This window comes from Strix aluco, chromosome Z (assembly GCF_031877795.1).
Source record: "Strix aluco isolate bStrAlu1 chromosome Z, bStrAlu1.hap1, whole genome shotgun sequence".
Taxonomy (NCBI): domain Eukaryota; kingdom Metazoa; phylum Chordata; class Aves; order Strigiformes; family Strigidae; genus Strix; species Strix aluco.
This window is the reverse complement of record NC_133971.1, coordinates 95,696,289-95,719,002: the sequence shown is the minus strand read 5'-3', so window position 1 is coordinate 95,719,002 and position 22,714 is coordinate 95,696,289. Positions and strand designations below refer to the sequence as shown.

The window sequence follows — 22,714 nt, the reverse complement described above, 5'->3', positions numbered from 1 at the left end:
CTTCTGAGAACGAAGATGGGTGCGCAGGCCCAGTGAGGGCCATCTGCAGGCTTTCTGCCTCTCACATTGCTCTTCTTTGTGGCCAAGCTTTCCAGTAGCGTGCCTGGATATGATAAATTGCTCAGCTCATGCATTTCCTCTGTTATCATCTAGTAAACGTGCTGTCGAGTGCAGTTGTTATGGCCCAGTATATTCCAGTTTCCTTCTCCTTGGCCAGTCTTTTCTTCATGACCACACTGAGGCCTCCTGCCCTCTGAGCTCCACGGGAAGGCTGGATGGGTGCAGTTGTTTGATCCCCGTTTATGGCAGACCCGGGAGCTGTAACCCAAGCTGAAATCCCACGTCCTGCTCTACCCCTGGAGAGGGGCGTTCAGGCTCTCAACCCGAGCTGATAAATGCAACTCTTGGCCTGTCCCGAATCCCCAGCCATGCGCCTCTCCTCGCAGTCCCGGCCTAACAAAGCTCTGCTCTGCAGGCTGGTGCAGCTGGGTGCGGAGTCGGAGCTGTGGGGTTGCCCCCGTCTCCTGATGCTGGAAGGTCTCAGCAGCACCCAGGGTTTAGCAGCCGGGTGGGACCAGCCTCTCCAGCTCGGCCTCGCTTGCCGCCGGAGCACCTGAAGGAGCTCGGCGACGTAACCGCATGGGCTGGAGTGAAGACTTCGGTCCTAAACCACAGGTTTTGCAGCTCCGTGGCGCAGCAGAGCTAACACAGGGCTGGGTTTGGGAGGCTTCAGGGGCGGGGCGTTCGCATTGTAGTAAGAGATCCTGTCAGTATGTAGCAAAGTGGGAGGATGGCGGCGGAGTTACTCCAGGTTGTACCCTGCTGATAGTAAACCCTGGGTGGGCGATGACACAGTTTCTCAGTGGTACATCCCGCTGTGTCGAGCTGGTGTTCTCCAGACCCCACGTGCTGGCCATGGTGCAGGCAGCAACGGGGTGATGTTTGGCAGGTTCGGGCTTCCCTCAAGGGTGGTTTTCCTGGCGCTTCCCCCTGGGACCCCATGGAGGTGTTTCACCCCAGGCTGGTTTCCTCACGACTCCTTGAGGAGAGGTGGAGCGTCTCTGAGCGTCCCCCATCCCCGGGACAAGCTGCAGTGAAACAGAAAGAGCAAAAGCCATGGCTTTTTGACATTGTGGTCATGTCGTTCTGGTTTCCAAGGTTAATTCACTCTTAGTAGAACCAACAGTTTTAAAATAAATAACAGGCTTAAAAATGGAGGAAAGAGGAGGAGGTGATGGTTCCTCAGGTTGAACCATCTCCTTGGAAGCTGCATCGGTAGGAGCCCTTGGGGAAGATGGGCAACCTCCTGCTTGGGAAGGGGTTTTGGGGCTCAGCTCCCTCCTCTGCCAGGGGCGTCAGCTCTGCCCGTGGCACGCACTTGGCTCTTCGTTCATCAGACAGATGCGAGTGGGCTCGGGCTGAAGGAGCCGGGTCTGGCAGTAGGAGCTGAGCTGCACCAAGGAGCAGGATTGCGACCACGGCCTTTGAATGTGGATACTGAGGGAGGTCTTGTGGGGAAGATGTTAGAGCCATGATAAAGAGCAGGAGAAGTCAAACATCATCTCAGATGTGTTAGAAGAGAGGAACTGAAAAATTAATGGATTTTGTGGTTGAATCAGCAGGAAGAATGTCCCGAGCCTCAGTTTTAATGTCAAGAGCCTCTTTGTTTTGTCTTAATTTAAGGTGTCCTCTCTTAGACTGGAGAGCTCTATCTGCGCTCGCTGTTGTGTGTATTTGCACCAGCTCCGACCTTGCTAGCCAGACAGATACGGAAGCGTCTGACTCAGTTGTACATCCTAAGGAAACACCTGCTTGGTTCCAAAAATCAAGCAAAGAGAAATACTACTGGGATGCCACCTGGAGTTTTTCCACAGCTTTATTCGGATTTCCACGGGAGAAGCCTTGATAATTTCGCGGGGAGGTGAGGAAGCACTGCTTGCGCTTTTTGTGCAGACTTCGCAGACTTCCTACCTCTAGTGAAAAAACACAACCGTAGGAATTTCCCTTCAAACATCCAACTTCAATGGGAGTTTTCCAAAACAAATACGATGTCCCCGTCTTTCCCTGCACCACCTGCCCTATCAGAAAATCACCCGGTCCTGGGATGCCGATGTCGTGGCTGCTGCCGGCATCTTCGGGGATGTTTCTCCGTTGGGTGCTTTGGAGCTTCCAGGGGTTCAGTGGTGGGTTGTGGGTTGTCACCCACCGGAGCCGTGCTGGTGCGGTGCCTGCCTGGGGCGGGGATCGCAGTCTGGGGGTCTTTGAGGACCAGCGATGTGGGGTGAAGCCTCCTTGGGACAGAACTGACCTTCCTGGAGATGGGCATCCAGGGTAAAATGGGGGCAGAACCTTGGGGGCAGCTCAGTGGGACCCGGCCAACAACTTGCGTCAAGTGAGAAGGAGTGAGGTGGGAGCTGGATTGAGAAGGGTATAACGGGAACTGATATTATAATTTTATCACAATATTTGAGTATAATTCAGCATGGTCTGAGAGCCCACAGAGCTGAGACTAGACGTGCGTAAGGCCTGCAGCGGGGTACCCGGCTTTCCTCCGCGCTCGCCCCGAGTCCCGCTCGGGCAGTGGCCGCCCTTCCCCGGGTGCTGCCAGGGGCACCCCCGGCGCTGGGGCTGCTGCACTCGCAACCTTTATCGGGTTGACAAGATCCTCTCATCCGGTGGCCCTGGGGGAAGCAGCCTGGCGAACATCCCTCCTCGCCCTTCTGGCCAGCCATCTAAATCACACTGCATTACGAGTTGGGTTTTTTCCATATTAAAATTAGAACCTTGTTAAACTCCACACCGCTTTTTTTTTTTTTTTCCCCCCAGTTATAACAAAGCTCTGCTTTTTGCTTTAAATAAATAAATTTGGAAATGCAGCTTTAGCACATAGCAAATGAAGTCAAACCAAGGAAATGATGAAATCTACTGTACACCGCTGAGGTGATCAGTTAAAAGACCGTCTGTTGCAAACCGTACCTGAAATCGCTCCTGAAGGACTAAGAAGTCATTTTGCAGACAAAATGCTGTGTTGTTGTTGTTGTTTTAAAATAGATTAAAAGGTAGGGAAAACGCAGATTAAAATGGCTTAGTTTGTAGTTTTTAATGAATTGCACAGGACATCTTCAACATGAAAAAGCAGTTGGAAAGGGATGGTCTGATACGTGTATTCTTAGGCCTTGGCTGTACGTTATATTTAAAGGTAAAACCTTCTCTGCAAAATTCACACACTTCTGAATGTTTAGCTATTTTGGATTAAAAAACAAACAAAAAAAAATTAAAAATCCAGTACTGAATAGTTCTGGCCCATTTTTAGCAGCTGGCAACAGAGGTGTGGGATTAGTGGGGGTTTTTTGTTTAGCTTGAGCAGAGACTCCCTCTTCAGAGTACTGCAGGTAGTGCAGAAGGCACTTAAGTCTTCATGGACTGAAGGTTTTGGCCAACAAATCCAGACGATTTCTACGTGCCAGCAAAATGAGACACGGTAGATACTCAGCGGTATTTTTAAGGCAGTTCTTTTAGTATTGCTTTTTAGGCAGGGCAGCGTTTATTCCTCCGCCGCCGTTCGGACGGTGCTGGCGCCCGAGGAGCAGACCCCGCTCACGGGGACTTTGGTTTGTTCTTTGGGGTGAAACGTGCCCTGTGTGCCTAAGCCTGATGTCTTTTTTCCCCTTTTAAGCTTGACACGAATTTTTTATTTAAACTTTTCGTCGATTTATCTATTTGCATACACTGAGCATCAGTACTGGAAGGTTCCCAGTAGAACAAAAGGCAGTCGGGTGATGCCGCCTGCGCCCCGCTGAGCCCCGCGTCTCGCTGCCCCTTGGCTCCCTTCGACATGGATCGGTCAGAAAATGCACTTTATTCAGTAAATAAATGTAAAAATACTTGGGGATTTCATGTCCAGCCTTCAATCATTTTCTTTCTATAGCTATGTCATTTGTAATTCTTTTTTCATTTGGGAATTAAGCTGAGTTTCAGAAGTTAAAACTCAGCACTTAATTTTTCTGTTTGAACTTGAGGATAATTGTTAGGAAAAGGCATTTAAAGATAAAAAAAATTTCTCTGTGCAGTAATTTGATTTTGTAGCTTTTCTTTAAATACTATCTGCAGATTGTGTTCATTACAAGCAGTGCAGCGCCTTCAGATCTCTGATTAGCACAGTTCAGCATTTAAGATAGAAGCATTTAAATCCTGTCGTGTCTCTGGCCTTTCCAGGGTGGTTTTAGGAAAGGATGGCTTCTGGGGTTGGGGATTTATTTATTTGATCTCGTTTGCTTTAAGTTTTTTCTTCTGTTTCAGAACGGATTGGACGTGGGGTCGGGGTGGGGAGAGTGATGCAGTGTGAGGAGGGGAGGGCAGGACGTTAATGAAGAAGTTATCTATGGAAGTTTAAGATAACTCTCTCAAGATTGATATGCTTGCACTCTGACTGGAGTACATTTGTTAGCAGAGTCTCTGTATTTTATCAAAGGAACATTAATTTTTGCTCTAAAGTATTTTTTGCCTTTACACTGAAGCGCTAAATGAGCAAAAAAAAATCAACATAGCGAAAATACAGGGAAAAAAAAATTGCATAAAGAGCTCCAATAACTATTAACATTGTTAAATGCATAGCAAAGCTCCCCTGACAGTTTCTTGGCACAAAACCTAAGAGGCCTACAATGGCTGGTTGTTTTTTTATTGTTATTTTATTTTCAATGGCATACAGCGCCTTTCGACAGGCCAAACAAGCGGTCAGAGTCAGCGCCCGAGCGGAGGGGACACCGCAGCGGCCCCGGCGCTTTGAGACCCGTAAACGCGTGTTGCCTTTTGCTTCCCAAAAGCTTCAGCCCCACGGGCACCTCCAGGAGCACCGGGACGGGAGCTCCTGCCCTGTTTGCTCTCCCCACTGCAATCACCCCTCCCCGGTTAAAAAATCCCTGGAAAAACCTCCAGAATACCCTTTCCTGGAGCCCTTGGAGGGCTCCTTTGAGCCGTGCCGGCGGTGTGGGACACGACACGCCGCATGTTTAATGCGTGGGGACGGAACGCACGCGGGTTTAATCTCTGGCTCCCCAAAGGCGGGTGCAGGTGCCCAGGGCCAGCCCGGGGGGCCACAGCCAGGCCCCCAGAGCCCACCCGCAACGTTGAAGGGCACGGATGGCTCAGCGACAGGCCGAGGCCATCCTCCTACACCGGATTTGCCGCTTTTCCAGCAAATAATAAAGATTCGACTGGTTTAGGTGCCTCTGAGACCCGTCCCGTGGGTGCCCTCCACGCGTCACCCGGCTCTGCGGCGAGACCCCCCAGCGGGGAAACGCGTGTCCCCGCTCTGGAGCGAGAGGGGGCTTGGGTAACTTGGGTATTTTAAGCAAGATTTGCATATTACAGGCGATTTGACGACGTTTCCAGATGAGAACATCTTTTCCCTGCCAAACGCAAGCCACAGAGTGACAAGGCAAAGTTAAATGGCTTGGGCCCAGGCCAGTTTGGCGGGGCCAGGCCTTGCCAGCGCGGGGGGCACGGGGCAGGGGCCGGGGCAGGCCGGGGGCTGGTAGCCCTCCAGCCCTCCCTTGTTGTCATTGCCACCTGGTGGAACACAAAGGATATTGGTTTGCAGCGAACTCGCCTTTAATTTTGGCTCTTTTATTGCAACCACACTTTGGCAAGAGTGTGCGAGAGTCCTTAACCAAAAAGATCCTCTCGTTTGCTCTGCAACACCTCATTTCTCCGCTCACAGTTCATTTATGATTCTGATGAGAGTGTTTTTTCAGGAAACACACATTTCACTTTTTGACCTAGGAGCATCTGTTAGAATTTTTTTTAATACTACTTTGGCATTCTGGAAGTGTTAATGTCTTTCATATCTGTTTAATGCTATTTAGGGATATTTATGATCACCTCTTGGTTACTTGGGGTAAAGTGTGTTGCAATTTTTTTCAAACAGACAGGAAAGCATTCATATGAGGAAACAGATTGCTTTAAACATGTGCTTCCTGTGACAGTAAAAAGAACAAATTAGATTTAACACTGTGTAATGAATGCATAAATGTGTACGTTTAAGCTTTTAAAAGCCTTACATTTGGTTCTGGCCTAAACAAAAATCAAGAATCACCTATCCAGGCGCAACAAAGTAGATTTAAATACGTACAACCAAGCCTGTTCGTATTTTCAGAGCGATTTTGCTGCAGTTTTCCGTTCTGGTCTAGACTTTTCCCCCTTAAACTGGGTAAATTTGATCTTTGGATGCTCTTTCCTGGTCCTCCGAGCGCTCTGCGTCAGCGCATCACAAAAGAAGGAAGCGCTCGTAGAAGGGCGCTGATGAAAACCGAAGGAGAGTTCATCACTTCTGTAATGGGTGGTCCCTTGGACGGTGGCCCCACGTGTGGTCCCACCCCGGGGACGAAGCCGCTTTGGCGAGGGCCAGCGCCGGCCTCGAGGGTCCCCTCGAGGTCCCTCCCGGGGGCTCAGAGAGGAGCTGCTGGGGGGCTGCACGGCGGGATGGGGGATCATCGGGCAAGGGGCCGCGTGGCCGCCAAAGCGGGCGCTTGGGCGGTGCCAACATCCTCTGCTGGCACCGGCCTGCAGCAGAGCCGATTAATTTTTTTAGGGGTGGAAAAAGAAAAAAAAAAAAAAGAAATAGTGAGAGTTCACTGGCCCAGGAAACAGCCTGGAAGTACTTACTGTGCTTTCCTCTGTGTTTGACCTGTGCCTCATTTTTCGGCTACGCTGGCTGCTCCAGCTCAGCCTCAGAGCCACGTACAGAGCTCAGAATACAACTGAACTCTCCCTGGAAATGCGAGTGAAAGGAAATTCTGGCACATTAAACGTGTGCCTTAAGATATCTTCAGAATGCAAACAATGGTGTAATATATACTTAATTATTGTTCTTTACTTACCTACTAGGGAGTAGGAACTATTCGGAATCATAGCCATAGCAATTCTCCAGGAAACATTCTAAATGTCTGCTTCTTGTTTGCATCCTTGTTTTTCTTTGAAGATGCATCTGGAAAAGAATTAAAGGCAGTTTCTGTCCGCCTTCAGCCAATTAGTTCCCTCACACCTCTTATTTTCAGTATTTCCAGAAGATTTCTTAAACATAAAACCTACTCAGGTGAAAACAGAGTGTGGGTTTTTGTGTCCCTGACCGGCAAAGTGCTTCCAAGTGCGGAGTGAGGATGTGGGGGGATCGGCTGCTGTTTAAAACAGCCTTGGACCCGGCACGCACACATCCACAAATGGAGCAAAATGCCAGAAAAATGACCGGTTTGTGCCGAGCCTGAATTTTTTTTGCAGGCTGTGGGAGTTCGGTCTAGAATACAGTTTGTTTGATAATTAGTGCACATCTCCTAAGACTTTCAGAGATTCGTGTTTAACCTTTCTGCCACCACGTTCTGACATAAAATTAACGCACCTTTTATCATTCTCCGGTATTTAAGTAAATATTTTTGAACCATCTCCATGCAACAGGTTTCCAAAGATTTAAAGTATGCCGCAGGTTTCCAAAAAACTTCATTTTTTCTTATATTTTAAATGTTCTGTTTGTGCAAAATTTTGAGAATCACCATAAGGGCTTCTTTGCATTTTTAATTTAGTAACTAACATATGAATAAATTTGCATATTAATTAGTTGCAGATTAAATCATGCATACATAATTGCCTCCTTACTGTGTTTAATGTTTGTCAAAATCTCCAGCCTGGTTTGATGGATGTCGTATGAAAGATTACAATTTGATGTACCCTTGGAAGTATTTACACCAATAATGCAGGATTCTTAATAGCAGAATTCTCTAGTTATATACAGTTTCTAATAAACATGTAAGATAGGTGCATGTCCCTTTTGACTAGATTTTTTCCTTGCACCAAGTCATTTACTATTCATAATCATTAATGCATCTCCTAATTATACAGCATATGTCTGTTAACCACTTCACTGCCAGTCTTTGGGCTGCAGCGCCTGAATTTTTAGCACAACTTGTATTATTTGAGAGACTATTCCTGAATTGTTTTGCCTCTGACACGAGCCATCACTTCAGGCTTTCCTCGCCTGTGATATTTGGAGGAAGAGTTTAAAATGCAAGGTACATTTTGCGGTTTATTATTGAGGTTGAAGAAACGAGCTGCGCTTAATTCATGGCTGAAGGCTCCTCTGCTGTGGCTACTGCAGTAAATAATCAAGGACATTCCAAGTGCAAAAATAATAGCTACCAAAATGATCGCTGACGTCGTGCCGAGCCCAACCGAAAATCGTGCCGGGGGGTGGCCAGGGCAGGTGGGATTGGTGCTGCCCCTCGCGCGGGGCTCCACGTTGCAGAGGGGCTTCAGGGGGATAACATGGCAAAAATCTGGCCTCGGGTTCCCGAGCCACGAGTTGGCAAAATTCAGCGGACACTTGGAAGCGTGGAAAGGCAGTAGGGTTGTGTTTGCCTCTTGGTTTTTTTCTGAACTTTTAGCTGTGCTCTGATCACACTTCCAGGTTCTGTCCACAGCTGTGAGGGCCTGAAGCTGCTCTTTTTAATGAAATCTAGATTTGTGTGTAATTACTAGATTTTTGGAGCTGAGGCTTTAGGAAAAAATAAAACCCAAAAAGAACAGGAAATACTGCAAGACTCCTGATAAAATCCCAAGAGTTGGCTACCCTGAATTTATCAGCAAGCAGTTGATTTCCATCTTAATCTGGCTATCCATTAGCTCCTTTTCAAGCAAAAGCAGCTTTAGAGGACCTCCAAATAACCATATTTTGTTATAGAAGTTGGCACTAACATGTGTTAGGCATTTAAGTGTGAATTTGAGCAGTCGATGGGAATATGGTACAGTGTTAGGAAACAGCACCAGGGAAGTTGGACCTTGCTCCCCAAGCTTGCTGCCTACCTGACAGAGAGTTTTCTGGCGAGTGACTTCACCTCTGGGGGCCTTTTTTTTTTTGGCTGCCTTTGTTCATCCAGGCTGTAACCCCTTCAGGTCAGGTGGCGGCTCAGCACGGTGCCTGCGCGGCTCAGGCTGACAGAGGCTTCTAGGAACGGCTGTGGGATGAAAATATGTATTTTAATATAGCATCTGGATTCGCGTAATTGAAAATGTGCTTTTGAGTATTAATTAGGATTGCTGAAGGGAAAAGTTCATGGGAAAGTGTGAGCGTGTCATTTCAGTGAGAGATTTCTTCTGTAATATGTATGTGTTTACAGTTGGTTTGCTGTGTATTTTAAGTGCATGCGTTTTGTATATAAATAAAAAGTATGCATATTTGATACCATATAAAATACACAGTGAAACCACTGCATGGCCCTGAAGACTCACAAAACCATCTACTTTGTTTCAGAAGACCCAGCAGCCTGACATCTTTAGTCCAACCAGTCAGGTTGCAAGATATATTTTAGCACGTTGTTCACTGCGAAAAGCCCAATGAAATCGCAGGTACCAACACCCTTTCCTCCTGAAGGATTTTACATAGTAAAAATAAAACATCGTGGAACTAGTACCCAAAGACCACACAGACTTACTCTCTAATCACAGAAGAACATAAACTGCTTAATACTTACCACTAATTATCCTCCCGCACTGTGCAATTCGGTATTAAACCACAAAAGAATGTTCAAATACCATTAAGGGACAAATCTACAAAAGCAAGAAAATCGTGAGGCCGGGCCAGATTCCGTAAACTCAACCCTGCAGTTAGCAGATGCCGTGTACAACAACGTCTCCGGCCCCAGCGCAGCCCCGGCGCAGGCTGGGCATCAAACGCAAACACCAGTTCAGGGGTTGCCTAATTAGTGCGACTTCTGCCCTTTTTTTGTGCCCTTGTTTAGAGAGATGCCCAAATCTTGGCTCCACTTGCTGGTGAACCCACAGCATGGCCCTCGCGGAGGCACCGTGCCCGGCACCCGCGGGTGCTCTCGCTGCACCAGGCCACCCGCTTTTTGTGTTACTGTCACATCTGATTCAATTTTACTATCCAAAGCGTTAAAATTCACCCTGAAAGCTGAATTCGTCATCTTTTAATGGGAAAATGAACAAATGTTGCCCAGAACATCTTTTGTTTGAAGATCTCCAAGGAAAGATAGATACCCGATAGTTTTCTTCCTCAGAGCGATATTCCTGGAGAACTTTATGCAAAGAGAGGGGGGAAAAAAGACTGTAAGAAGCAAAAACACTCCCACTGGTTACAGCCCAATCCGGCACGGCCGGCAGAGAGCTGAGATTTGGGCAAAAAATGATGCTTCTCATGCTGGTGCTTCAACAACCTCCCGCAAACCTTGCGGCCTCCCCGCGCCCCAGTCCCAGGCTGGACTTAGCTCCTCTCCCCATGTGCACGAGCAAGGTTTAAGCAATAAGTTCTGATTTCTTGGAAAGCGACCGGGACTTTGGAAATTTTGCAGCGTGCTCGGGGTTTAAAGGTAAGCTCGGTATAAGCAGCAAAAGGGAAGAGAAATGATGTGGTTTAGTAGAGGAGGAGAGGTAACCACAAGTAATGAGACACAAATAAACCAAAAAAGCTCTGGCAGAATGTCAGGTGAAGCTTTCTGTGGCAGGAGATGGATTTTTGACTCCGGAATAATCTCCTGTATTTCTTAACGTAGAGATGAACTGATAAAATATCAAGACGCGTGCCACGTGCTAGAGGCCTTCCCACGCTGCAGCTCAGCCGAGCTGCTCCTGCACACGCAGAGCTGGGACAGCAGAAATCTTTCTGGTGTTATAAAACCCTTTTCATTCTGTCTTTGGTTCTCGGGTACCGTGAGCTCTGCCCCAGCGAGGAGCCCAACCCCAGCGGTTGGGGTGCGGAGGGAGCAGTGCTCCGTTGGTGTGGTTGGGAAGCCCAAGCCCTGACTTTCCCCTGTGGCGTGGGGAGACTCTCTGGGTAGGGTCTGGGATCACCAAGCAGCATTTTGTGATCATTAAATACCAATTATTTCACATTCTTTTCTTTGTTTGAGCAGTATCCTCAAAGAAAGCCCTGCCCAGGGCCTTCCCTTCTTTCTTTTTCAACCAGTTTCACGCTCTCCACCTTGGCCAAACCTCTCACCGTGGCGTTTCTATCTCCCCTTCCATGGGGGCTGCTCTCCCTGGGGTGACAGCAGATCAGCGTTCAGATTTCCCTGTGTCCTCCCTAATTCTTTGAGGTCTTCAGGACCAGCCACTTCATCTTTCTGTGCGTTGCCCATCCTGGCAGCCAGCAGCAAAACCAAACGTATTGCTCGGTACGGAGGGTGATGTTTGTGGGTGAGCAACGCAAAAGGATTTTACCTCGTTTTCTGTGGGGTTTTTTTTCAGAAATGCACCATCTCTACCCCTGGCTATTTGAGATTGGGGGTTATTTTTACGTACAAGCAATCCCCAAGTACAAAGTTAATCTTCAGAGCAAGTTACACACATGTAAACGTGACCCCCTCATCCCTGAGCATCCCCGGGAGCTCAGGGCTGGGGCTGCCGCCGCCGAAATGTCTTGTGCGTCATGATGTGGCCGGGACACGGGTTACCAGGACCAGGGTGACCGTGCTTTGTATTTTCCCTTGTAGTGGGGGCAGAGAGCCCGAGCTGCTGCCCGGGGAGGCCCCATGCTGGAGGAACCTATTCGGGGAGGCCCAGGCACTGATCCCCTTGGCACCGCTGACTCGATGCCGCTGCAGCACCGGCGCGGCGCCCGTGGCCTCCCCGAGCTTCAGTTTCTCCGTCTATACAAAGGGAAACGGTGACAGAATAATATTTAACTGCTAGATAGAGGGGCTGCGAGGCCTAACTATGTAACAGCTGAAAAGTCTTCCATATGGCAATGTGCAATAAATGAGGAGCAGCGTTCCTCTCCCGCTCCCTCCCCAGATTCTTGTGGCAGAGTGGGAACAAATCCGAGTGTGCAGGATCCCACATCTATGTGCAGTCCTGCAGATCATTTAGCAGAGAGGAGGGTAGTGAAAAACGCTTTGGAGTGCTTTGATCAGCTCTGCTAACAGTTTACTATGTAGACAAATTGCTGCATGCGTCGGAAAAAAAAGGCCACGTTGTGGTTCTTAACATTAGCCATGTGCCCGTTCGCATGGTGTCCACCACTTTTTCTTACCTTTTCCGCATTCTTTTTTCCTTTTTTTTTGGTGTATCGTTTTAAAAAATAGCTCTGCGACAGCATAATATATTCTTTCTGAAGTTGTGGTGCAAGTAGGCCTTTTATCATTTTATAAAACACTGAACCCACTTGGGAGAATATATATTGTTTACTAACAAAAATCATTATATTTCAGTGCAATTTTTTTTCCTAAAGACTGAATACAAGATCAGGTGCTTGGTTGCCTTATGCTTCAAAAACATTTATTTGTCTTGTAATGGCAGCTAATGCTAATGGAGAAGAACTGACCAAGAACTTGTGGAAACATCTTGGTAAAGCAAGAAGAGCAGTGACTACAGTGTTGATTGCTCTAGAGTGTACTTGGACTGCAAAAGCAAAAATAATCCCTTATAATCTGAAATTACTTGTTGGTTGTGTGGTGTGTATAATTGGTGAAGTGCTCGGTCCTGTATGAAATCTTTAAAATCTTACTCTGTTCATTTATTTTACTAAATCCTTCTCCGGTGAACTCTAAGCTGTGGTACAATGTCTGTAGTCTCACGCTGAGACCAATGACACTGAAATTTCCAAATGTAGGAACCTGCCATCACAGAGAAAATGGCAGAAATGAACCTTTAAACCCACTTTTCGTTTCCGTAGTGAATCCTGAATCGGAGCCCAGGGGATGTTGAGGCCCATAGTCCAGGCTGGCACAATTCCTGACTTGGGGCTGGTAACCCCGATGCCACCTTGTCGGTGTTGTAGGGTCTGTTCACGGGGCCAGAGCAGTGTGGAGAAGCTGTTGTAGTATTGCTAACCTCCAAAGTTCAAATATCATGAGTCAGCCGCCCTCCTGTCCACAAAAAAAAGAAATCACGAGATTTTAAAAATAGTAAAGATTGGGTTGGTTTATTAGCCTTTGGGGTTTTCTGCCTCAGAGCTCCCATTTCCCAACTCTCCTCCACACTTAGAGTTAGAAGCTTAATCTTCAAAATACGAAATCTGAGATCATCCTGTAATCAATGACAACGGCAGCTCTGGCTTCCCAGAAAAGAAAGCCCACCAAATACTCTGATACTCAAGATAAAATGGTAAAAATTGGCAATAGTGCCTTTGTGCAGGAATAAATCCTGGCCCATGTGGTTTAAGTTTCTCTCTTGGCTTTTCGCAAGCAGTGTAGTCAAAAATAAACCTAGTGGCAAATGGATATTTTAGATAGACAGTTTTGTTTAAAATAGATTAACTGTAAAGTGTGTTTCTATGCTTTTTTTTTTTTTTTTTGCAAGATAAGTTTTCTGGAGAAGCCAGAGCGCCCGGTGCCCTCCCCAGCTCCGGGGGGGGGGCAGGCCAGTGCACGCTGCAGCTGAGGGGGTGTGCTCAGCCCCATCATGGGTTAAAATCGGCTTATCTGGAAAACAAACATTAGATGCTGGTTTGGTTTTCAATAGCTAGTTTTGATCTAGGGTTTTATTGTGTTATTAACTTCATGTGCTATCTAGTAAATACAGCCTGTATAGCATTGGAGGTAAAAGGAGAAGAAGTTTGATGTTTTACAGATTAAACTTGGCGGATGCTTGCAGAGATGTTCTATGGTTTATTCTGGCAATCTCAGATGAACTCTTTTGCCATATTCCCGGCTTCCAACCTCAGTCCCAGCACCCACTTGGGCCGATTAGTTGGTGTTTGGCAGTGCAAGAACAGGAGCGCGTGCAATTAGGTCACCGAATCAGCCGCTGCAGAAAGGGCGATTTCCTTCCGACCTGCTCTGGAACGTCGAACGCGCTCGGTACACCCAAACCAACAAGACTTTGGTGGGATTGACACTCATCCTGACACCCACGAGTCACGTCTGACCGACCAGGGCCGTTTAGAAAGAAACTTGTGAATGCATTTTGGCTGACATGCTTTGAAAATTCCCCACCGGCGTGGCCGTGGGTGCTCTCCGGGTCAGTCCCGACTCCCTCAGAGCAGGCTGAGGCGCTGCCGCCTGCGGTCCAGGCTCTCTGGGGAAATAACCAACCGTCGGGGCCACCCCCTGAGCTGCACCCAGTTAAATCATCTCCTGGAGTTTGTCCCCTTAACGAGAAAGAGAGGAGCTAGTTCAGTGCTGGGAACAAGGTTTGCTTCCTCCTGGCAGACAAGCCTGGAAACAAAGCGGAGGATTATTGGGTTGATGAGGATTGCCATCAATAGGTAGTCTATAATATTAAAGCAGCTGTATCCACATTTGGCTGGTTTAAAGTAGCTTTTTAGAGACTGTGGCTTTTAGGATCTGATTTATTCATATAGCATCTGTATAATTAGATATTTATACTGTATTCAGTCTATGGTGCACAAGTATCTGAATGTGAACCTCTTCCTAGGGAGGAAGGAGAGAATATTAATGTACAAAACCATTGGAGAATAAGTGTTACCTTTAGCTGCAGTAGTTACAAAAGTGGCATTTACAAATTACATCGTCTAGAGCTCAGCGGGTTGATCCAACTGGGTTTGGGATCCTCCAAAACCAAGACCAGAAAATGGCCACGGCACGCCCTACCAAAAACGTGTCCCATCTTCATGTCTGTGTAAGGTAAATATGGTGCAACTCGGTCTCCTGCTTATCCAGCACCCAAAGGAGCTTTCTGCCGTTGGGTTTGTGTCCCCTCCCGTCAGCAGCACTGGGGCCCGGCCCTGGCCGAGCTCTGCTGCCACCAGCCCCACGCAGGTACTTAGCAGGGGAGTTGAAGAAACCTTTAAGCTCAGCTCTGGCATCTCCTAAAATAGACTCGGCTTTGGGGAGCAGAGCTGAGGTTTGCTTCTCTCTTTTCCTTAAATAGGAGAGAGAAGCTGGGTGGAAAAGGCTGGTGGGACGCAAGGTTGGACGCGTCTTCACGGGCCGTCTGAGCGGAGGTCCCGGTCGCTCAGCTGGGGCAAAACGCCACAGCTGGGGCAAATTCTTCACATCTGGGTGTTCAGAGCCTCTTCTCCACCCCCGGTGGGTCCGTTTTAATAACTACACTCCAGGATTTGTGTAAGAAGGATGAGATTATCCACATGACCCAGCCTTAGAGGAGTACTGGCTATTTTAGTCATCTTGCTGGATATTTTACCGTTATTTGGTTCAGCCTGTGGCTGCCAGCTTGCCGTCCAGCGGATAGCTTCCCTTTCCTTGCTCCTCTTGTTCCTGGCAGCGGCAGGAACGTGGGGGCCGTCCCTCCCTTCCCGCATCCTTTTGCCGTGACCTTCTGGAAGGTCCCTTTCCAGACACGGCACGTGCCCGTGGTGGAGCTGCTCCGTCACAACACTGGCCATTGCAGCACCCCCGGTTCACCGTGGAGGGGGCTCAGCAGCTCACAGGATGAGGCCCTTTCCAAATTCTCTTGTCTTAAAAATCTTGCTGGAACAGCAGGGACTCACTCCCTCCTTCCTCCCCTCCTGGGCCAAGAGAGATGGTTTCCTGCAGGAGCTGCAGACCCACCTTTCTGTCCTTTTTCTTGGATTTCTCAAATATTTCCTCACCCTCTTCTGGAATTTGCTGCTGGGATCTAACAGGAGAGAAGTGAGGGGAGAATGGAAGAAATTTGGTATATATCTACCAAAACATTGGAATTATAGCACAAAATCCCAGCACTGATTATTTCTAGGCAGCCCCACCTGGTTTCTCTGCCCATACCTTGCCTGCGTGGCTGGGCCAGGGTGACCAGTGGTGCAAAGGGAAAATGCAACAGGAAGGTTGTAAAAGAACTTATTAATTTGGATAACGCTAAAGTAAGTGGATTGTGACAACATGGCCACGTCCCCGCGCGTCCCGCGCTTGCCATGTCGTGCTACGGAGGTGACATATTGACCTGTGTCGCGTTTGGGGAATGTATTTATACCATAAGCACGTGGTTAAGTTACACCTGATCAGCCTTGTGACCTAAAGATGCTGAAAGAACGATGCCTAACGCAGAAGGCGCTGAATTAACGCGTTACCGGAGCATTTTATGCATCTGTTAGGTTTTAGGTGCTCTCAAGTCCCCTGCCTGTTGGCGCCGTTCCCTCAGGTACAGCACACCACCATTTTTACCAAAACCAAAGGTTTAAATATTCCTCCTTGAGCCTTCACGTGGACAACAAGTTCCTTTTGGGCCGTGCTTAGACAGGACGGCGGGGAAGCTGCTCCTCCTCGCTTGGTGGCCGGTAGCGGCACGGGGCGGTGGGACACGCTGTCCCCACGTCCCTCCTCTTCTTCAGCGTCTTCCCCGCTGCCAAACATCCCTCCTTCTGAGACGAAGGCCGGGACGTCATCACGTGTGGCAAGGGTGGGTGTGTGGGGAGTGAGAAGGGGGGGGGAGCTGCTCAGCAGCACAGATGCAAGCGCGGGGGGTCTGCGGGGGGTCCCCCACAGCTGCACCTGCACCGTGCCCCCCTCCCCGCACCCTCACACCCGGGGCTGAATCCCGGCGGCACATCCCGGCCTTTGCCAGGGGGCTTGGCTCTCCAGCAAAACCCAGCCTAGCAAAACCCAGCGCGGAACAATCGCTTTTGCCCGGTTCAGCGAAAGCCCCCGCCGTGGCTACGCTGCGGCCAGATGCAAATTCCCAGAGCGCTGCGTTTGGAGATGAAAACGCCAACAAAGATTTTAATTTTTTAAAAAGGCTGCTTCTCGTCAGATAACTCCCCTTATATTTTCAGCAATTTGCTCTTTTAATCGATGGGCTCCTGTTAGCCAAGAGTCCAGCTCGGGCCATGCCGGCGTGCCAAAAAATGGGGGTGTGCTGGGTTTGAGGGGTGCAGGGAGTCCGGGGGGGGGTGCCAGAGGATGAACATCACCTTGCCCTGCGTCATTTCAGAGCCCTCCATGCCGTTGGTGTCTCTCTGATAGTACTCCTGGCTGCTGTTAGTATGAATTTTATGTCAGATATAGACATTTCTATTTCTGAAAAAGCAAAAAGGAAAAATATCCGGGATAATGACAGGTTCCCGAGCGAGGCAGGAAAATATATTAAAGTTATCTCCATGTATGTGTCAAATGCAAATATGATATGGTAAAGTAATTAATTTTTATTGTCATGTGTTGAAAATGATGGTGTAGTTACGGGCTTACTCCCTGCAAACCGCGTTAACTTCTTACCGAGGCGCGTACGGTATATTTATCCCGAATTTTTCCCATTCAGGAGAATGAAAGCGCCAGGATCCAAATTAAGTTGGACCGTTCCCCACTCCGAGGTTGCAGAAAACAAACTGAAATCATCTGCAGTCATTTCCATGACACATTGGTCACGATTCGAGGATTGCTTTTCAGAGTCGCGGGTCGCTCTCCGTTTCCGTGATCTATAGACGCCGCCACGTGAAATTTTTAGAATTATTTTTAGAATTCCCTCGTGCCAGTCAGAAAAAGCTTATTCTGCTGGAGTTCGGGGATTGTCTCCGTGGCAGGAAGGTGATTAAGTTAGATGATTTAAAGGTCCATCCAATCTCATTTTGTGGTAAAATTTTGTGCTAAAATGTAATGCTAGTTGTATAACTTTGTGTGGAGCTGTGAAACTACAGCTTTTATTAAGAAAGACAATACCGTATTTTGCAGTTTGCAAACGCAGGAGGGAAGAACGGGCTTGATTTCTAGGCGTGTATTAAAAACACCAGAAGGGGGTTTTTTGAGAGATGATCAAAGCACTTTGTTATTTTTCACCTCTGGAGCGTTAATACCGACATTTGTAGGAGGGTTAGGTCTCTCAAGTAGATTTACTGGTGGGTGAATGTCCTGCCCGTCTGCGGGAAGCCCCCGGGGTTTGAGGAGTTTTCTCTCCCTTTCTGGTGGAGCGTTTTGTTGCACGTTGACCTGTCGTAGTTGGGATTTTTGGCCTTCTGTATTCTACGCTGAGGGTGGTTTAAAGGTTACAAATGTGATCTTGTCAGATTGACAACCAACCGTTCTAATGAGGAAAAAAAAAAAAAAATCCTCAAAGCATGAAATTTGAATGAAATGTGTGATTATAATTCAAGTACTGTTTACCCAAACCTCCGGGGACCTCCCGAAGCAACGCGGAACAAGGGAGTTCGATAAAGCTCGGCTCCGCTTTCCCCCCTCGCGGCGGCGCGCGCAGGCCCGCTGATGGATCCGGCTGGAAAGTCTGAAAGAAGGAAACTTTGCCCGTCGTCGCCCAAGACGACAGCTCGGAGTTGACATCACCGTCCCTTTGTCGCCGATTAATACTGTATGCGGTGCGTTCCCGCGGCGAGGAGTAAGGAAACCGGGGCTTTGAATTATTAAAGCGGAGCCCGGCTGCATGCTCGGGTGGCATTTGCTTCGGTGTATGCAAATGATTGAGTTGCATTTGGGAGCGATTCCCAGGGGCCCCCCCTTTTCCTGTGATGCGCGGGGTTTGGCAAGGAGGCCCGATGGGGGGGTGTCAGCCATCCATCCCCCCCCCCCTTCCATTAACCCCCCCTCGTTACCCCCCCGCTGTTGTTAGAGCGGGAGGGGGGGCTGTCAGCACCGCTCGGGATGTTTATTAGCTAAAAGACACTAAAAAAAAAAAAATAAATGGGGAGGGGGGGGGGGCTGCGCGGGGCTGCGCGGGGCGCGGGCGGGCCGCGGCAGCTGCGCACAATGCTGGGAGCGCGCCAGCAGCACGGACAGATGGCGGAGTTATTAGATGTGCATCATACGATTCCCTTCCTGCCACTCGCTTTTTAATCAAATTAAAACAAAAAAAAAAAAAAAAAAAGGAAGAAAAAAAAAAGAGGAAAAAAAAAGAAAAAAAAAAAGGAAAAAAAAGGGAAGAAAAAAAAAAAAAGGAGAGAGCGAGGGAGCGGGCGAGGGAGAGGGGGAGGTAATTAAGCGCATTTGTATTCCGCTCGGTAATGGGCCCCGGCTCCGCGGCCCCGCGGGCGGCCGGCGGGGAGCGTGCGCGGGCGCGGGGCGGTGCGCGGGTGCGGGGCGGGAGGTTGAAGGGAAAAGGGGGGGGGTGGGGTGGGGGGGGGGGGCGCGCAGCCTCCGCCCCCGCGCGGCGAATGGTCTCGCCCTGCTTTGCATATTGAGCGCGCCTGGCCCGGCCAGATGGGAACATGCGAGTGGAGGAATTGTTGTGAAAAAAGGGAGAGCGAGTTTGAAATAAAAGTTCCGCGAGCGGGAGCGGAGGGGGACGGCGGCGGCGGGACCATGTACTGCGCATACACGATCCCCGGCATGGGCGGCAACTCTTTGATGTACTACTATAATGGGAAAGCGGTAAGCTGGCGCTGTAATTAAAGGTGTAATTGGGACAAGTTTTATGGTGGCGGGAACGAGCATCCTCCGCGCCCCTCCGCGCCGCGCTGCCAGGGGCCCCCGGCCGGCCTGGAAGGAGGGCTGGGGGTGGGGGGGGGTGGTTTTTCTTCGCTTGCTTTTTTAAAAATAATCAGTACACTCGGGATTAAAAGTTTGGGGGGAAGTCAAAATAGCGCAAAGGGGGGAAAAAAAAATAAAGAAGGAGGGTGGGAGCGGAGCGGGGCTGCGCGGCCGCGGAACCGGCGGGCACTTAGTAGCCCCCGCGGGGCCAGCGTGGGGCTGGGAGCCCTCCTCAAAAAGTGCCCGTAAAATAACGGAAAATGAGGGGGGAAAAAAAAAAGCCCCATTCCCGCCCGCATTGTAGTGACTTGTCTCTGCCGTCTGACTTCGGTCCTTCTTTTTTTTTTTTTTTTTTTTCTTTTCCCCCCCTTCCAACAGAAACACTTTATTTAAGAAAAAAAAAAAAGTGTCTGGTATTTTGTGCATAACCCCAGCAGAAGGTTTATACTTGCCATCTGGAGGTTTATTTTTTTTCTCTGGCTGGGTCTTGAGAAGGAAAAGTATTTCAGTATATTTTAAAATATTTGGGGGGAGGGGGAAGGGCGAGGTAAGGAGGGGAACTGTTGCTTGAAGGGAGAGGAAAATAAAATTTGGAAATGCTGGGAAGAGGGAGGGCAGCGCGTGGGGGGGAGCGGGCTGCGCAAACTGCTCCAGTCTCTGTTCTTTCAACTTTTCGTTTCATCTGATCCCAATCAGGGCGGCGTAGTTAGGCCAGAAGGGAACTGCTGGAGTTTAAACCCGGGCCCACTTGGGACGGAGGGGATGGAGCAAACTGAATTCCCCTGCCCGGGCGCGTGGGGATGTGTCGGCATGTGTGCCCTGGGCAGGCTCTGCTCCCCCAGCTCCAGTGGTTGCGGACGGAAAGCCGCTCTCCTGAATGAACATCTGGTTGAATAACTGAGATTTTTTTTGTTGTCGTCGTCGTTAAATATTGCTGGCGAGAGCTGTGGGCCTCGTCTCTTGGTTTGAATGTTTTGCAAATGATACGTTGCGGTGATGCAGGACGTGGGTAGTAAACGGAGGGAAATCTGCGCAGGAAAAAACAATAGATTTCAAATCATTAAAATGCCCCAAATAAATTTTCATTCATTTAATGCAGGGCGCTTTTTTTATATATATTTTTTTAAAAATTTTTTACATTAGTTATTCCTATTCCAGAGCTCTTAAGGCTACCCCTAAAGCCTACCTGACATTCCCATGCATGGCAGGGCCAGCCGGCCTCACCAGCTTTAAAAGAAAAAGTTCCTAAACGCTGCTATTCATCCTCAGTAAGTAATAAAATCCTGGCGACGGCAGCCTGCGAGCAGGAAGCAGCGCTGCACAGCGCTGGCGCAGCGGCAGCGCTCCGGTAAACAATTTTCCACACTTCGCCCAACTTCATTTTTGGGATTTTTCTTGCGGGGGGCGAGATGGCGTGCTTGACGAGCGACGTGGGGGTGGGAGCTGGGGTTTTCCTTTTGTTTTGGGGTGTGGGGTTTTTTTTTTCCCTTCGTTCTAATTGTATATTTGGTGTCGGTTTCTTTTTTAGTTTTTTTTTTTTTTTTTTTTGAAGTAACTAGAAAGCCAGAGGCCCGGCCTGCGTGGCGAGCGGCCCCACGGGCCGTGGCACCGCGGCTGGGGACGCTGAGGCCGTGATGCCGCCCGGTCGTGCCAGCCGCCTGTCGTACTTACATAAAACTGCAGAATATGACATCAGAGGGCTGAGAAACCCCCCTCGGCTTGCCAGGCCTTTTCCCCTCTTCTTTGTGTTTTTCAGAAGGTGGGAGCTCGTAAAAACCCAGGGTGGCTCCGTCACGGGAGATGTTATTTCTGAGCACCGGGGGAAGGTGCTGGTGAAAAGCCAACGCGGCCTCGGCGCTGCTGGGAGAGCACAAAGAGAGGGGCGAGGGTCGGGGGGACGGGCAGCCCTGGCAGCGGTGCCCGCTCCGGCATTCCCGGGGCGCGGGGAAAAGACCCCGGGAGCCGCGGGAGCGGGGGGACGAGGCCGGCACCGCAGCCTTTGGGAAGGCAGGCTGCGGGGAGGGGGGGCGAGAAAGTATTTCTGCGTCCACTTGACAAGCAGATTTTTGTGTTTTATAGAGCCGGCATTGTTCTGGCTCCGGTTCCGCATTGTGCAGCTCTTGATGCGGTGCCAGGCAGCGTGCGGAGAGCGGGGATGCCATGCATTAATTGTTCAACGCCTCGTCGAAAGGACCCGCCGCTCTTGGGGCTGCACGGCTCTCGCCCAGTTGTTGGAGCAGAGCAGGGGCTGCTCTGTCTCGCACAAGTTTCCTTGTGCAGGAAAGACAAAGTTCTGAATTCCTTCCTTCCCCCCCCCCCCCTTTTTTTTTTTTTTCCCAGTGACAAGTCAATTACTTGTTTAAATTCAGTTTGAACTCTCTGAACTGCGAGCAGGCAGCGGAAGCAGGTCTTCCCTGGGAATAAACAAAAGAAGAAAAAAATGCAAAATCATTCCAAAGCCCTCTGAATCGAAGTTGCTGTGGGAAGAGGAGTGCAGTTGGGTACAGGAGTCACAAAAAATGGCTGGAAAAAAATTCAACTGCCATAAACGCAAGCTTTGCAGAACATGTTTTCTGCAACTTGCTTTTTTTTTTTCCTCGCTCGCAGGGCGTTTTAGGAGAGCTTACTCTATGGGAGAGCACTTTTTGCCTTTAACTATTTACTGATGTTCATCGGTAAGAAATCTTTTCCTTCACATCTCTTGCGATAGAGGATATTTATTTTAGAAAATCGTAAAGCGATAGCAAACCTGCCAGTGTCAAATAACAGAGTGTGAAGATAAGCTAGTGCTTGGTGATCACACTGATGGTGTCATGTTGGGCTCTTGATTCACCTTTTTTCCCTAAAATACTATAAAAAAGACATTTTAGCAAAGGAGTTTAGAAGTGTGCGCACCGTTAACAGTGATTAACTAGATGAACGCTTGGATTCTGTTGGAAGCAGTGAGACAAGAGCCATTTTTTCCCCGAAGCCTTGCTGCTTGTTACCCGAGATGTGGGTGATATTTTAGGGTATGCACATCACCTGGAAGGGGGTGGCTGCAGGATTGCTGTCTAAACTTGATTTTCAGCATTGCTTCTTTTCCATTGCATCTCCCCGAGATTTTAATAAAGTATTATTTGGTCATAGACAATCTATTGAAATGCATGGAACTATAAAGCAGAAATTATTGCAAATGGAAATGAAAACCAAAAGTGGCAAAATTTTCTTTTAATGGTATCTTAAGATCACATCATCAGCTCCCACCATGCGCATGTGTTAAATCATATAGGGAAACCTATAATTATTGTAATTGCTCTTTTTGCTTTATCCTAACAAGCTTCAACCCATCTCTCAAACTAGTTGTTTTGAAATAGTTATTTGTCAAGTCATCAAATCACAAAAAGTAAATGCTAATGAGT

The 22,714-nt window shown here is 48.7% G+C and overlaps 1 protein-coding gene across 14 annotated transcripts in view; it reads left to right on the top strand.

Moving 5' to 3' along the window:
• The window catches only part of LOC141918134 (transcription factor 4), a 239,365-nt gene that overhangs the window by 151,171 nt on the left and 65,480 nt on the right, over nt 1-22,714 (top strand). The window contains exon 1 of one of the 14 annotated variants that reach the window (XM_074812214.1): nt 18,994-19,214. The exons of 12 other annotated variants lie outside the window; for them this stretch is intronic. In XM_074812214.1, the coding sequence (XP_074668315.1) occupies nt 19,044-19,214 (171 nt within the window). In that variant the 5' untranslated portion in view covers nt 18,994-19,043. Of the gene's footprint in view, nt 1-18,993; nt 19,215-22,714 lie in introns of those variants that run through there. One more of the 14 variants, XM_074812212.1, reaches the window with a different exon arrangement.